Source organism: Electrophorus electricus, chromosome 4 (genome assembly GCF_041902795.1).
Source record: "Electrophorus electricus isolate QZ-2024a chromosome 4, ASM4190279v1, whole genome shotgun sequence".
Classification (NCBI taxonomy): domain Eukaryota; kingdom Metazoa; phylum Chordata; class Actinopteri; order Gymnotiformes; family Gymnotidae; genus Electrophorus; species Electrophorus electricus.
In genome coordinates, this window is record NC_137500.1 from 27432041 (window position 1) to 27444787 (window position 12747).

Genomic DNA, 12747 nt, shown 5'->3' on the forward strand with positions numbered 1-12747 from the left:
CTGTGCCAACAGATGCGTTGATGGCTTTTGTAAGCACTGTGGTCCTCCCGTGTCGAGTTTGAGTATATATAATTAACTTACTAAAGTTGTGGTTAAAACCTGTTCACAAATTACGCATAGCTGTCCTTCATTAGACAGTTTCAGCTAGAGTCTGTTTTGCCGGAGTCAACTGCTTTTAAATGGATTAGAGAATGTCGTGTTCCTACCCTGAGACTAAATTTTAATATCTGCAGGAAGAGGGAGAAAATGTATCCAACAACTTTTTTTTTTTTTAATGTGCAACACAGTCAAAATTGTGAACTCGGCTACATGCAAAAACAAACAAAAAGCAGGTACAAACTGGAAACTACAAAACAACTTAAAACATTATAAAACTTCATAAGATAAAACCTAGGCTAATATGAGAATTCAAACAACAAACCAAGCTTATGCAAACTGAGAAGTAACAGCAGTAACCACATGCATGGGAGTCATGACCTCTACGCACGACTCATGGCTTTGAGGACCTGCTCGGCAGCAGTGCGGCGGGCCTCCTCCTCCGTGGTGTTGGTGCTGGGGCCGGGGAGGACTTGGGCAACGCCACAGAAAGGCATGGGTAGCCCTGGTACCAGCACGCTGTAGCTGACGCAGAGAAAGCCATCGGCGCTGGTGTGGTGGTAGCGCACGTCGTAGATTGGCAGGCCGAGCCCGTACAGCTCGCACAGCCGACGCAGGCGGCCCACGGCGTCGTGCGGCACTGCCTCACCGCTGCTCGCCTGGGGGGCTGGACCCCCGACCACCCGCGAGAAGAGCTGTGGGTGGGGGTCGCGGAAGGCAGACCTTGCCAACTGGAAGCTCGCGGCTGTGAGAAGAGCCTGGCCGACGGGTTTAGGACCCGGACATGCGAGGGCACCCTCTTCTTCACTCTCGTCATGTCTGGGCTTGGAGCTGCCGGAGAACCAGCGGACAGAGATGGAGACTCCATACTGCTTCTTGAAGGCTGAGGAGAAGGTGCAAAGAACATATGTAGGAGCCTGGTTCTCATTATAGTTTCTGTTACAAAAGGACCCTGAAGGAAGAACTTGAGATATTTCTCTCCTGTAACTTGAAAGTGGGTCAAAACTCAGCACAGCAACAATCCCATTTTATAGAGCTTCAACACCAGTTTTATTGCCTTTCAAAAACAGGGAGGTGGAGGATTACAGATTTGAGGAGCATGCACTCTTCCCTGTAATTCCAGCATCTGCCCTACTGATCCCTTCCCAGCGAGCCCTAGTAAGGAACACAGCCTCGTTTTCCGAGCAATAACCTGAATCTGATGTATCAATTCCTAAACTGGTTCAGATAGGATGGCAACGCAGTCACTGCGCTCCTCGAAATCCATGGCACACGTCAACATCACCGCATGTGGGAAAGCGCCCACGCTGGCACAAACAAGCTACTGCACCTGCCTGAGACGCGTACGCTGGCTTGTGGGGAAGGCAGCAAGTGTCTGACAGGTGAATGTGCTCATGCGAAACAAGGGGTGACATTTTACTGCCGTCAGACCCACGCTGATCGCTGCAGCTGGGGGCCCTTTCCCAGATCACACCAATGCCAGTGCAAACATAGCCAAGACGACGCAGGGGCGCCCACACCTGCCCATGGGACACTTCTGTGTATGTCAAATCAGAAGAGTGCGCTCGTCTAATCCAACACACCGAAACACACTCTCCAACTGCAATTTACGTCTGTGTGTGACGAGTTGCTCAAACACGTCCGATTAAATCCATAAACTAATCATCAGTCCATTCAAGAGTTCAAACAGGTGTTCTGAAGCAAGGAACATTAGGAAGTGTGTGCGTTCCCTTCCTGCACTCAGGACACATCTCCCTGGTTTGAGCTGTTTAATATTCATTTTTAAAATTGTTCCAGTTTTCTTAACTCTTATAATTAAAAGTACCTTCACTTTTGGACAATGTAATGTGTGTAACCCATAAGGACACTAGTAAAGCAACAGAAAACACCATCTGCATTTGTAGTTACTGTATTTCAATCCAACAAGGTCTATAGTTGCATGTTCACATAGCTGAATTCCCTCATGAGATTAGGTTAAAAAAAAAAAACCAATTTGAATCGGAATAATTCCTGTCATCCTGTTCTGCTAGTCAGTGAGCTATGTTCCGATTTTGATTGCTCTTTGCAAGGCCTTAATTATTTTCCCCATCACTGTTGTGTCATGATGTGGCACGGTCGCATTCTTTATTTGCATCCGATTAGCATAAATTAGCATTAGACTCATCAGGCGAAGATCTGCTCAGCGTGATGTTTGAGAGACATGTGCTCTGCAGGCACCCCGTTCTTCACAGCGCAGCGTGACGAGCCGAACCAGAAGCCGCCAAAAGCCTCCAACACCTTAGGCAGGGCTTGTTTACTGCTCTGGAGGGTTTGACACAGCTGTAGTCTGGGATCTGAACCAGGAGCAAGCTTGGAACTGAAAAGTTTAAACTTTTTTTTTTTTTTTTTTTTTTTTAATACAGTTTTGAAGTAAACTTAAGACGCATGCGTTCTGGGACTTGCTTGCGTGAACTTGGTTATTTCTCTGGTTGTTCAGTGTAGTACTGAACTAGCTGACATCATTTGTGTCCAGGCTCATAAGGCTGCATTACCATGGAGGGTTCAGCGCTCACTACAACAAGATTCTCTCTGGCTCCCTTAGCAAACCATACTGATACTCCAAGCTGTCGGCTTAGCAAACCCACACTAATATTATAATCCCAATCTCCCTTTAGCAAACTATACTGATATTATAACCTCCACCTCCCCTTAGTAAACCATACTAATATTATAATCTCAATCCTCCATTAATAAACCTTTCATTATAATTTGAACACAGAAAGTGTCTGAGTGCCATGCAACTTGATTGAAGTTGTGGGAAGACTAAAAAAGTCTTGTGTATTAGAGTTGGGAAAAATTAACCACACCCATACGGCTAATCCCACCCCTGGCTGCTAGCCACACCCACACCTGTCCCCTCTGCGTACCTTGCACCAGCACCTTCTTGGCCATGGAAGCAGCATAGTGTGAAGAGTAGAACACCAGGGCGGAGGTTGCCTTGCCCCTGGGCCCGGCCACCCTCACAGTGACTCCTCTGACCCCGTCTGACACCATGCGCAGCACAGTGAGCAGCGCTTCCTCGCTCACGCCAGCGGGCAGCTCCCCTAGACACAGCTGCCTCTTTTCTGTGCTCATCTTGACGATGAGGCACATGCCGCCCCGCAGCGGGTGCAGGTGCAGGGCCCGGATGGCAGCCTCGGCGTCGGCAGGGCGCCCGTACTTGGCGTAGGCGAAGCCGCGGTTCTGCCCGCTGAAGTTCATCATCAGGCGGAACTCGTAGAGCGGTGCCACAGTCTGGAAGAGTGGAATCAGGCAGTCCTCGAACACGTCCCGCGGGATAGAGCTGATGAAGACCTCGCAGCCTGGGCCGGGAGCAGGACCTCTCCAGCCTGGTAGAGCGGCAGAACAAACGAGAGAGAGAGAGAGAGAGAGAGAGAGAGAGAGGGAGAATAGGAGGGGAAGGAAAGAAGTTCAAAGTCTCACATTAGTATGCACGAACTCTTACCCCACAACTAGAGTCTTGTGCTTTTTATCTGCCAGACGTGTGGAAAACACAGGGCCGTTTGACAATACAAACTTTATGATGCATCTTGTACAATATATCGCCCATCTTTTCTAACAGAAAGGACATTTGTGACGTCAGACTGATCCCTTTTTAACGGAGTACTCTGGGGCAAATGAACCCTTAAATAATTCATCAAAACATGTTCATTTAAGAGACACACGTTGATGTAGCGAGTCTGTGTTACTTAATCACGTCAACAATTGCTGTGCAGGTGAAAGCGTTTTACACGGCGGCTACAGCCAAATCACGGCAGATGATGAAAGAACTGCATAGCTAAAAGGACCATGCCTCTCAGAAAAAACAGCGCATTCCTACACTCCAGGACTGATTTCTGCCATTTTTGCCCTTAAACAATTCCCATGACCAAGCAACACATATTGGAGATAACGTGAAGTAAAAACGATGAGGAGAACCCAGCAGAGACATGGATGTGACCAGAGAGGAGACATCGCAACCTTTCGTCACTGTTTGATTAATCTCTCAGGCATTAAAACGTAACTCCATTTGATGAGACTTTCTGTTCACACGCAGCCAAGCCACAGTTTAGAATAATGAGTTTCAGTGGAGAATCTCCCTCATCCAGTAAAACACATTTAATGGGAACACTGGTACACATTCCATCCCTAGCCTAATGGACGTCTTCTCCTTCAAACGTGTTAATACTTTACCATTAGTTGTAAAACAAATCACAAAAACACAAAACACGCTGAAACTACTCTCAAAATATGTGTGAAAACACATAGGGACAATTGCTAAATTTCTCATTGCTGAAACCTCGAGAGCAAGTCTTATGGCTACATTATGGGGCCCAACAAAATTAGTGTATCTCCAAAGAGCAACTGAAAGTGCAAACTGCGTAAAGGCGGCATGCAGAAGCATTGGTTACCTCTGCTAAACCACCTCTGGAAACAGGAACGCACCTGCTGTGCTGTGATATGCTTATCACCTTTAGCACAAATATAACCATGTACAGTATTGATTTTGAGATGCGAGAGTCAATTATAATTTATTATAAAACACCACTACATCCACCAAAAGGCTCTGAACCAAAAGACTGAACTGTAAACATCATTTGCCTTCTTTTTTCACCCAGATCCCTTCAACCTTTCAAACAAATCTCCACTGAATGAACAGTGGAGTCATTTAACAAATACAAGCATTCAGTATAACAAATTAAAAATAAAATTAATTTATCCGAAACTGAAGACAACTAATAAACAGCTTCCAAAGAATAAACACTTAAAAGCAAAACTGTTCAACAGAAGTGCACATCACAAAGTCCCCAACTTCCCATCCTGCAGACTCAAAGTGCTGCAGAGGGCCGCATGTTCCCTGAGCTCATATTCCCAAAGCAAGTTCCTCGTTATTCACTCTGCTAGCGCTCAGACAACACCAAAACCTTCCAGCGTCAGCATTTAAGACTCTAAAACCAAGAGCACTTAAGGGGAGGAACGGAAAAGCTTTCAGTTTATTTATATTATAACTTAAGTCTCTGGGTCTCTAGCCAAAGCACATGGAACATAATTGTCTCAAGTAATAGAACAGTGCTCAGGGACACAGTTTCCTGACCAGTTACCATAACTGGTGGTAAACCTGGGCCTTTTGGCTATTGTTAAGTGCTGTCTAACTACTCTGAACTAGAGGCGCAGTCAAACAGTCACAGCACCGATAAATGATTTTTCACACATGGTTCTACTTTCTGTGGGCTTCCATTAAGTTTGCTTGAAGCCTTAATGACAAAGAAAATGTCTGATTCGTCTCAGCCCTGTCCATATGTGATTCTTATTCACGTTCTCTGAAACGTCTCTGAAAGCCCATAGCCGTGGGTCGGGCCTTAATTGAAAAGGCTTGGGCAGTTTGCAGGCGGCTGCTAATGCACGACCCGCAGCAGGTCGGACATTCAATTCCACATACCCGTAGGAGGACCGCCATATTTTCGTTGACCATTAACCTGTGTCAAGGTGATGGACGTTGACTCAAGCCAGTCTTCAAAAGACCTCCGTCTCTGTGTGCTCAAAACCTGGGGGGGTGCGGTGGGATTAAATCATTCAGATGATGAAATTCACATAAAATGATCAATTGAAAGACCGTGCGCGCTCATATTTCACAGCTAAACCCTTCATATAGATTGTTAAAATAAAAGCTTAGAAAGGGGTAAACGTCGGTGCAGCTTTCAGGCATATAAATGTGAAATGACTCCGTGCAGATATGTCGTCTTCAAACTAAACGTCTTGGAATGACTGCATACTACACGCATTCCGAACTGGCAAGCGCGTGTGCCTCAGTCGCCAACTTGGTTAAGCGTGCACCGCGCGGCAGAAGTCAACAATGTTGAGTTAGGCACGCGCATATTTTATCAACTCAAACATGAAAACAAACAGGCTTTGTGTTGTTCACCTGCAAACGGCCTCTCTCCATTTTCAGAACTGTTTGTCTTTCGGCTTCTTTGAGGGGCTATTGGACGAGCACCGGGAGCGGGAGCGCGCTTAACTTTCAGGCTCCAATTAATCGTGTGTTGCTACCAACCGGAGGCAAAGGCGACTACCATCGAAGCGTTTAGTCAACTCACAGCAAAGTAACTGCTCATGTGTGTTGGAGCACACAAGTTCACAAAAAAAGATCACGCACACATACAAAGCTTTTTTATTTTGATCAAACATGCATATGGTATACAGTTAGATAAATTAACTGAGCGAAACAATCGCGCACGCCTCTGCTTAGCAGGGAAAGTCGTTAAGTACTATCTATTACGCCTTTCCTTAGCAGCCGTAGTCTGATGGATGTGAGATTTTATTATAATAGCCACCACAAGATGTCAGGCAACGACTACGCGAAAGCCCGAGCGCACTAGATTTCCTTTTATCCAGGATATGCAAGGGAGACGAACGTTAAGTGAATTTCGTTTAATTAACCAGTAGGGCTCTCCGAAGTCATCGGAGCTCGCGGGGTGCGTCCTGAAGGCCTGTATGCAGCCTAATTCAACCCAGGCAGTGAGCTCTCTGAAACGTAATTCTAAAAGCACAGATGTGGTCGATTTGTGGAACGTGTACTTTGGTCTGTGTCTTTCTCCATGTTGCATTGACGCTGCGTTGCAGCCATGGTGACTTTGCGCAGCATGGTTGTGTTTTTTTTTTTTTTCAGCACACCTGATGCAGCTCGTGATCAAAGGGACTGCTTTTCACGAGTCGAATGGGTTTTCAGCATATGAAACAGAAGCCTTAAATAGACTTCACGCTCTCCCCAGACATTTTATGAAAGTGTTCGTTATATGTAGTAGGCTGCTCAGTAGTTAACATACGAATATTTTCGCACGTCAGTTCAGGTTAGTGTATTGCATTTATTTGAACCCTACTATGAAAGTCTAAGACGGGGCGCATATCTTAATACGGGGAATTCGTTCCAGATGGCAAGCTTTACGCAAACGTTCTTTTTGATTTTACGCGCGCCATTTTATAGTTCATGAGGGAGCTCCCGCTTTCTTTCGTGCGCTCTTGTGCGAATGCGTATGATGGATGTGGCGAGCGAATACTCCCACTTTACCACGCTGCCATTTGCATTGCAAGCGACGAATTCATTAATAGATGTATGTCTCAGGCGTCTTTACGCGCTCGTTCAAATGTTTTGTTCAAGAAAACGTGTCCAAGTGGCGATTACCCTCGAAGTGTTAGAAGACGAGGCATGTAGGCTGCAAGGGACCCCGAGCGCGCGTGTAATCATGTGTACTCCAGCGCGAGAGGGTCATGCTCGAACAGACCGGTTCTAATCAGGTGCCACTGAATGGCGACTGAAATAAGGGCTACAGTGAACGCACTGGTGATTATAGTCACTGTTTAAAATCTGAAAGTGCACCCGGCGGTTCTGTAAAATAAATTATCCGGTGTAAATCATAAAACCCACACAACGCAGTTTTAGAACAAAACGATCACGCCATTTGGTTTGCTTTTAAGCTAAAGAAAGTAGTGTTTGTGGTCGGAGCTCTTACTGCAGAAGTAAATTGCCGATAGCCTAAAGAAATATGCTTTTCGGCTATAATTACTTTGTTTACCTTGTAATTATTGGTAGATCGTGGATTCAGCACCTTCTAATTTTGTAGGACAGTTGTTCTGTGCTTTGGGGGTTTCTAAACGGAACTTCCAGAGTAAACCCATTTACACTATAAAGGTGATTTAAACAGAATGGTTCAAACATTCCCACCTTGGCTGTAAATGAGAGTTCCGTAGCTTATTTTCCTTTTGTTAACTAACATTTACCCACCTCCCTAAAAACTCCAGGGCAGCAGCTGGCGTCTGCAGAGTGGCACCTGGCGGCAGTGGCGTGCCACGCCATGCTGGGAGTCCATGCCCTGCAGCTCAGCTGGCACCGTGTTCTTGCAGGGGAGACATTTAAAAGGCTGCCCTGGCCTTTTCACTCTCGGAGAAGAAGCGAAGAAGGGCACTTGGACCACTGCCTTCCTTTCTGCGCCCCCCACTCTTCTCCCCGGGCACACCTCGCCCCTTTTCCTAACCTCTCTCCGTTTCTCTGTTTCTCTACTATCTAAAACGTTTTACATTTGTGAGGATAGACAAAAGTAAATTCACTGTTCTGTGACATAAGGGTGATGTATAATGCAGAATCTCTCGCTTTTTCTCTCTCTCTCTCGCTCTTTTCTCTTTTCCTGCTGTCTCTGTGGCTGGGTTGAATGATGTGATCTGGTGTGTAGGTGCTGTTTGTTTATGAGTGGCTGTATGCACATCAACGCCTCGTAATGCAGAGAGGGTCACTAAGCCAAGCACATAACACTCAATCACGCACCGAGAGCAGTCCTGCTGATAAGCATATTAAAGCTCGGGGCTGGTGTTGTGACCTTGGCTCTCTGGCTATGCATATTCTCATACGGCCTCACCTATTGACTCTTAACCGCATAACGGATTCTTAATTTGGTGTAAGGGATTGATGAACAGGTACAACAAATGTACACACACCCACCAACCAATAATTGACAAGCAGTGTAGTGGAGTAAATGATCACTGAGCTGTGGCCAAATAGAACTGAATATGAACTAGTTTTCTGTCTTTTATTCATTTATGACCTTTCAGCCTTGTGCAAGTGCACGAGTTTTTTTGCTGTCAGGAGTCATCTGCATGTTGACAGGGCTTCCGTTGCCGGGGGCTTGCCCTGCACGAACAACCCCCACTCCCAACCCCCATCACACGCCCAAATAAACACATATATGTTCTGCCACAATGGATGATCCTAGTCCCACTCCAATCCCCAGACTTCACTGTAGGAACCTGCAGTAAGTCCATTGTCACCTCTCACGTCCTCAGCTGTGAACACCGCGAACTCTTCCGCACTTCCCCCAACCCCAGATGCACGCGTCAGGCACTGCTGCCTCTGTTTCTTCGGCAGTGCTGGAGGTGAATTAAAATGTATTGTTCTCTTACCCACAAGTGGACTCATGCGTTCTGCCTTTCGTCAGGTTATTCATTAATTCATTCGTGAGCCACTAAAGCACCGTCTGCAGGGGGAGGCAGAACAGTAATTTACCTGTCAGCGCGGGGAAGGCAGCAGACTTTCCTACACACACAGACACACACACACACTCTAACTGCTGGGTTTTTGCTGCCCAGTTGTACACTGAAAGGTAAGTGCCCAGCTGGCAAAGCGAGGCAGTCAGTTTCTTCGCCCCTCAGGGGCTTCCCGCGGCCGTAACCGTGGGAGACGCGTTGCTCTTAGTTCAGCCACAGCGACCTGCCACGTGTCTCACGCTGACCTGTGCCGTGTCGAAATTATAGCACGTGCTTATTGAAAGTACACTTGTTAGCGCGAGCTGATAGCCCAGTTCAGAATAAAAACGCAACATGCTGGAAAACTCACCGGAGGCCCTTTGTAATGCAGATAAACGGCCACGGCCTCTTTTCCTCTATGTCAGGTGTGTGTGGGCGTGTGTGTTAGGGAGTTGGGACTAAAGAGTGATCATAGTGATCATTTAAAAATAATGCGAGGCGATGAAATGGTGTGGATGACCAGAGGATGTGATGATCCATGTCACAGAACTTAGGGAGACCTTTTAGAAATATTGTAGCAATAAAACATACAGAATTTATTTCTAACAACCTTTATGTATTCTTGTGTTGTGGCTGTAACAAAACCTGATTTTAATTTGAAACCATGAATCTTGCTGCTTTACAGCAACAATAGTAGCTTTATTTACATTTTATTTGAATTCAGATAATTTATTGCACAATCATACATTAAAATTTAACACAGGCCTGTTATGTCTCAAGCCTTCTGTGGGCTGTTTTCAGAATGTGTCATTGCATTTTATTTGTGTGTGTGTGCATGTGTGTGTATCACCACATGCTGTAAAGTACTGATAGCACGTGCTGTTGTGTGTGTATATCACCACATGCTCTAAAGTACTTATAGCATGTACTGTTGTGTGTGTGTGTGTGCACAGCTGTCTATTGTGATTCCCTCTGCTTGCTTGTTATGAGCTTTAGCAATCAGGTGAACAGATGTTGGTAATTTGCCTTGCTGATAAGATGTGTCGATGGCGTTTTGTGTTGATGTCATCAGCGCAGTCGAGTTTGACGTCTACGCTGTCTCAAGCATGCTGGTCAATATTAGTACTAGAGACTATCCTCAAAGGAAGCCGTTGGTCCTCCCCCCCAAAGCTCACTCTCTCTCTCTCTCTCTGTCTCTAATGTTTAGTGTCTCAGTAACTCATGGTCCTGCTCTTCTAAATCTTAGTACTGTTGTGTTCAATGCTCTCTTTCATCAAAGTTTATTTATACAGTACAACCATTAATGACCAAGGTGGCTATACAATTGTACAAAAATAAATGTGGGTTTGATGTTCATGTACAAGTAAAACTCTGTTTGTTTGTTTTTGTGTGTGTGTGTGTGTGTGTGTGTGTGTGTGTGTGTGTGTGTGTGTGTGTGTGTACGCCTGTGCACGAGGCTCTTGGGCAAAGCAAGCAGTCACAGAGACAGTAAACTAAACACATCTGCCAAGTTCCTCTTTTAGCTGTAGGATATCAAAGCCACACAGAGCAGATGATAAAAAAAGAGTAAGGAAAAAATTAACTGCCATGCCTTTCTCACATATATGGTTTAGAAAATTATATATTTATATATAATATATATTTTCTTTCTGTTTATAAATGCATGATCTTATTCCACATGCAGTAGTAGTTTTTGTAGATTTGGAAGGAATAACTTTTCGATATACTGTCATTTTTACCATTTATAAAATCTGAGAATGTATTGAAGAAATGCATTTCCATAAGAATGACTACAAATGTGTGATAACGTGTGTGTGTGTGTGTGTGTGTGTGTGTGTGTGTTTCACACAATATATCTGCACAACACAGAGTGACTTGTGTGCCCGGATGTGCATGCATGTAAGTGAGTGTGTGTGTGTGTGTATGCATGTGCATGCGTGTGTGTGTGTGCGTGTGCGAGCGCGTGCGTGTGAGTGTGTGTGTGTTTAACATGGAGGAGTGGTGTAGTGTGAATTGCAGTAATTGCCTTGTTTGTTTTGTTTCTCTGCTTCTGTGGGCTGGCACACCACTGCTCCACTGCCTCCGATTGTTTGTCATTTGCCATTTCAAGTGGAACTAACAAGCATACAGCCCAAGTGGGACTGAGAAATTGTGTGTGTGCATTTGTGATAGTGAGAGAGAGAGAGAAAGAGAGAAAGAGGAAAAAATACTTCACTTTTTTCTTTCTGCATTCAACATGTCATGGCAAACTCGGTCTTTCCACCTACGGACGTTTTCATCTGCTACACCGTCTGCACCTCAGTGGCAGACACTGAAAGCTAGATGATTATGCTGACGCAGGTCATCCTGAGCGTATGTGCGCATGCGCAGGAATTTGTGTGTGTGTGTGTGTGTGTGTGTGTGTATGTGTGTGTGTGTGACCCACCTGAGTCACTGGAAGTACATTATCTCTAATGTCCACTTCTATGAAGTGACCTCATGAATAGCTGCTTCTTTGGGCTCACTGCAAGATAAGAGTCAGATAGAGAAGTGCTTTTGAAAAAGGTCACGGGCATCGTAAAGCAATGATGGACTGAGAGAGAGAGAGGTAAGGAGAGAGGGAGAGAGAGGAGGGAGTGAATGATAGGTAAAGAGAAAGATGAAAAGAGACTGGATGATGGGGGAAGGTTATGATAGGGTGTAAATAGAAGAGTTTAAAAATGAGAGGTTAACAAAGAGAGAATGAGAAAGAATGAGAGAACCTTCTCTAGCTGGAGAGTCTGATCATGTCTGATCAAACCTACTCTAACTGGATAGTCTGGTCATGTCTGATCAAACCTACTCTAACTGGAGAGTCTGATCATGTCTGATCAAACCTACTGTTAGGAATTCTGCCCTTTATTTACTTCCATTTTGCAGGTTTCTCTGCTGAAGTCAGGTTCAGAATTGCGTGTAATAAAGCAGATGTCCCCCTGCCTTACGTTTGAATGGGGAATCTGGTCGTGAGATCTCTGGGTCTCCGGGAGATATCTCGGGAGATAGCCGGGGTCTCCTCCCTCAGGCCTGGGCACTTCCCAGGGAAGAACCGATGACAACGACACAGATGCCTTTCTGATGCCTTTCTGCGGAAGGCGTGCAGAGCTGAGAGCCTCAGAACTCCATCCCCCAATGGCCCAATTTTAGATTTTGTCCGGGGAGATCATAAGTGGAACGTCCCAGCTCCAGGCTGTCCAACAGAGGTAGCCTCAGGACAGCATGGTCCCCTGAGACAATGAGGAAAAATGAAATCAAGGCTGAAAGGTGTTTCCCTGTCCAGGAACAGAAACAGCAGTGCAGTATTGTACATACAAATGAAAAGGCACAGACAGCTAAACAGAGATAAAGAGATGAGTTCAGGCAGTGTGCAAATCTCCAGCACCACAATGACCAACCAGATGGAGGCACTCAGAAAAATCGCTCCATGGTAAAGGCCTCAGCTGACACAGGCTCTCTCAAACACTTCCCTTGATTAGTTGAATGGGACCAGATGATTCACTGGTAGTAGAAGTGAATGACATCCCAAAAGTGTACACCCCCCCCCCCCCCCCACACACACACACACATAGGCACACAGGTGACTAGACTGCTACCTTATGGCAATCA

General features: G+C 45.6%; 1 protein-coding gene across 1 annotated transcript; it reads right to left on the reverse strand.

Annotated features, from left to right (window-relative positions):
- Window positions 1-352: 352 nt before the first annotated feature.
- On the reverse strand, window positions 353-8504 carry dnd1 (DND microRNA-mediated repression inhibitor 1). The gene is made up of 4 exons (XM_081713026.1): window positions 8484-8504; window positions 5555-5660; window positions 3003-3464; window positions 353-979 (listed from the first exon to the last, which is right to left on the reverse strand). Exons 1-4 carry the CDS (start codon window positions 8502-8504, stop codon window positions 480-482), a joined length of 1089 nt encoding a protein of 362 aa, XP_081569152.1. The 3' UTR covers window positions 353-479.
- Between the last annotated feature and the right edge of the window lie 4243 nt (window positions 8505-12747).

What these genes read in the sequence shown, in the direction of transcription:
- dnd1 (XM_081713026.1), bottom strand. Translation starts at nt 8,504, where the DNA reads ATGCATAGCCAGAGAGCCAAG. An exon ending in ATATGGCGGTCCTCCTACGG is followed by an intron (nt 3,465 to 5,554) that starts GTATGTGGAATT and finishes CCGCTCTACCAG; the next exon opens with GCTGGAGAGGTCCTGCTCCC. An exon ending in CAAGAAGGTGCTGGTGCAAG is followed by an intron (nt 980 to 3,002) that starts GTACGCAGAGGG and finishes CCTTCTCCTCAG; the next exon opens with CCTTCAAGAAGCAGTATGGA.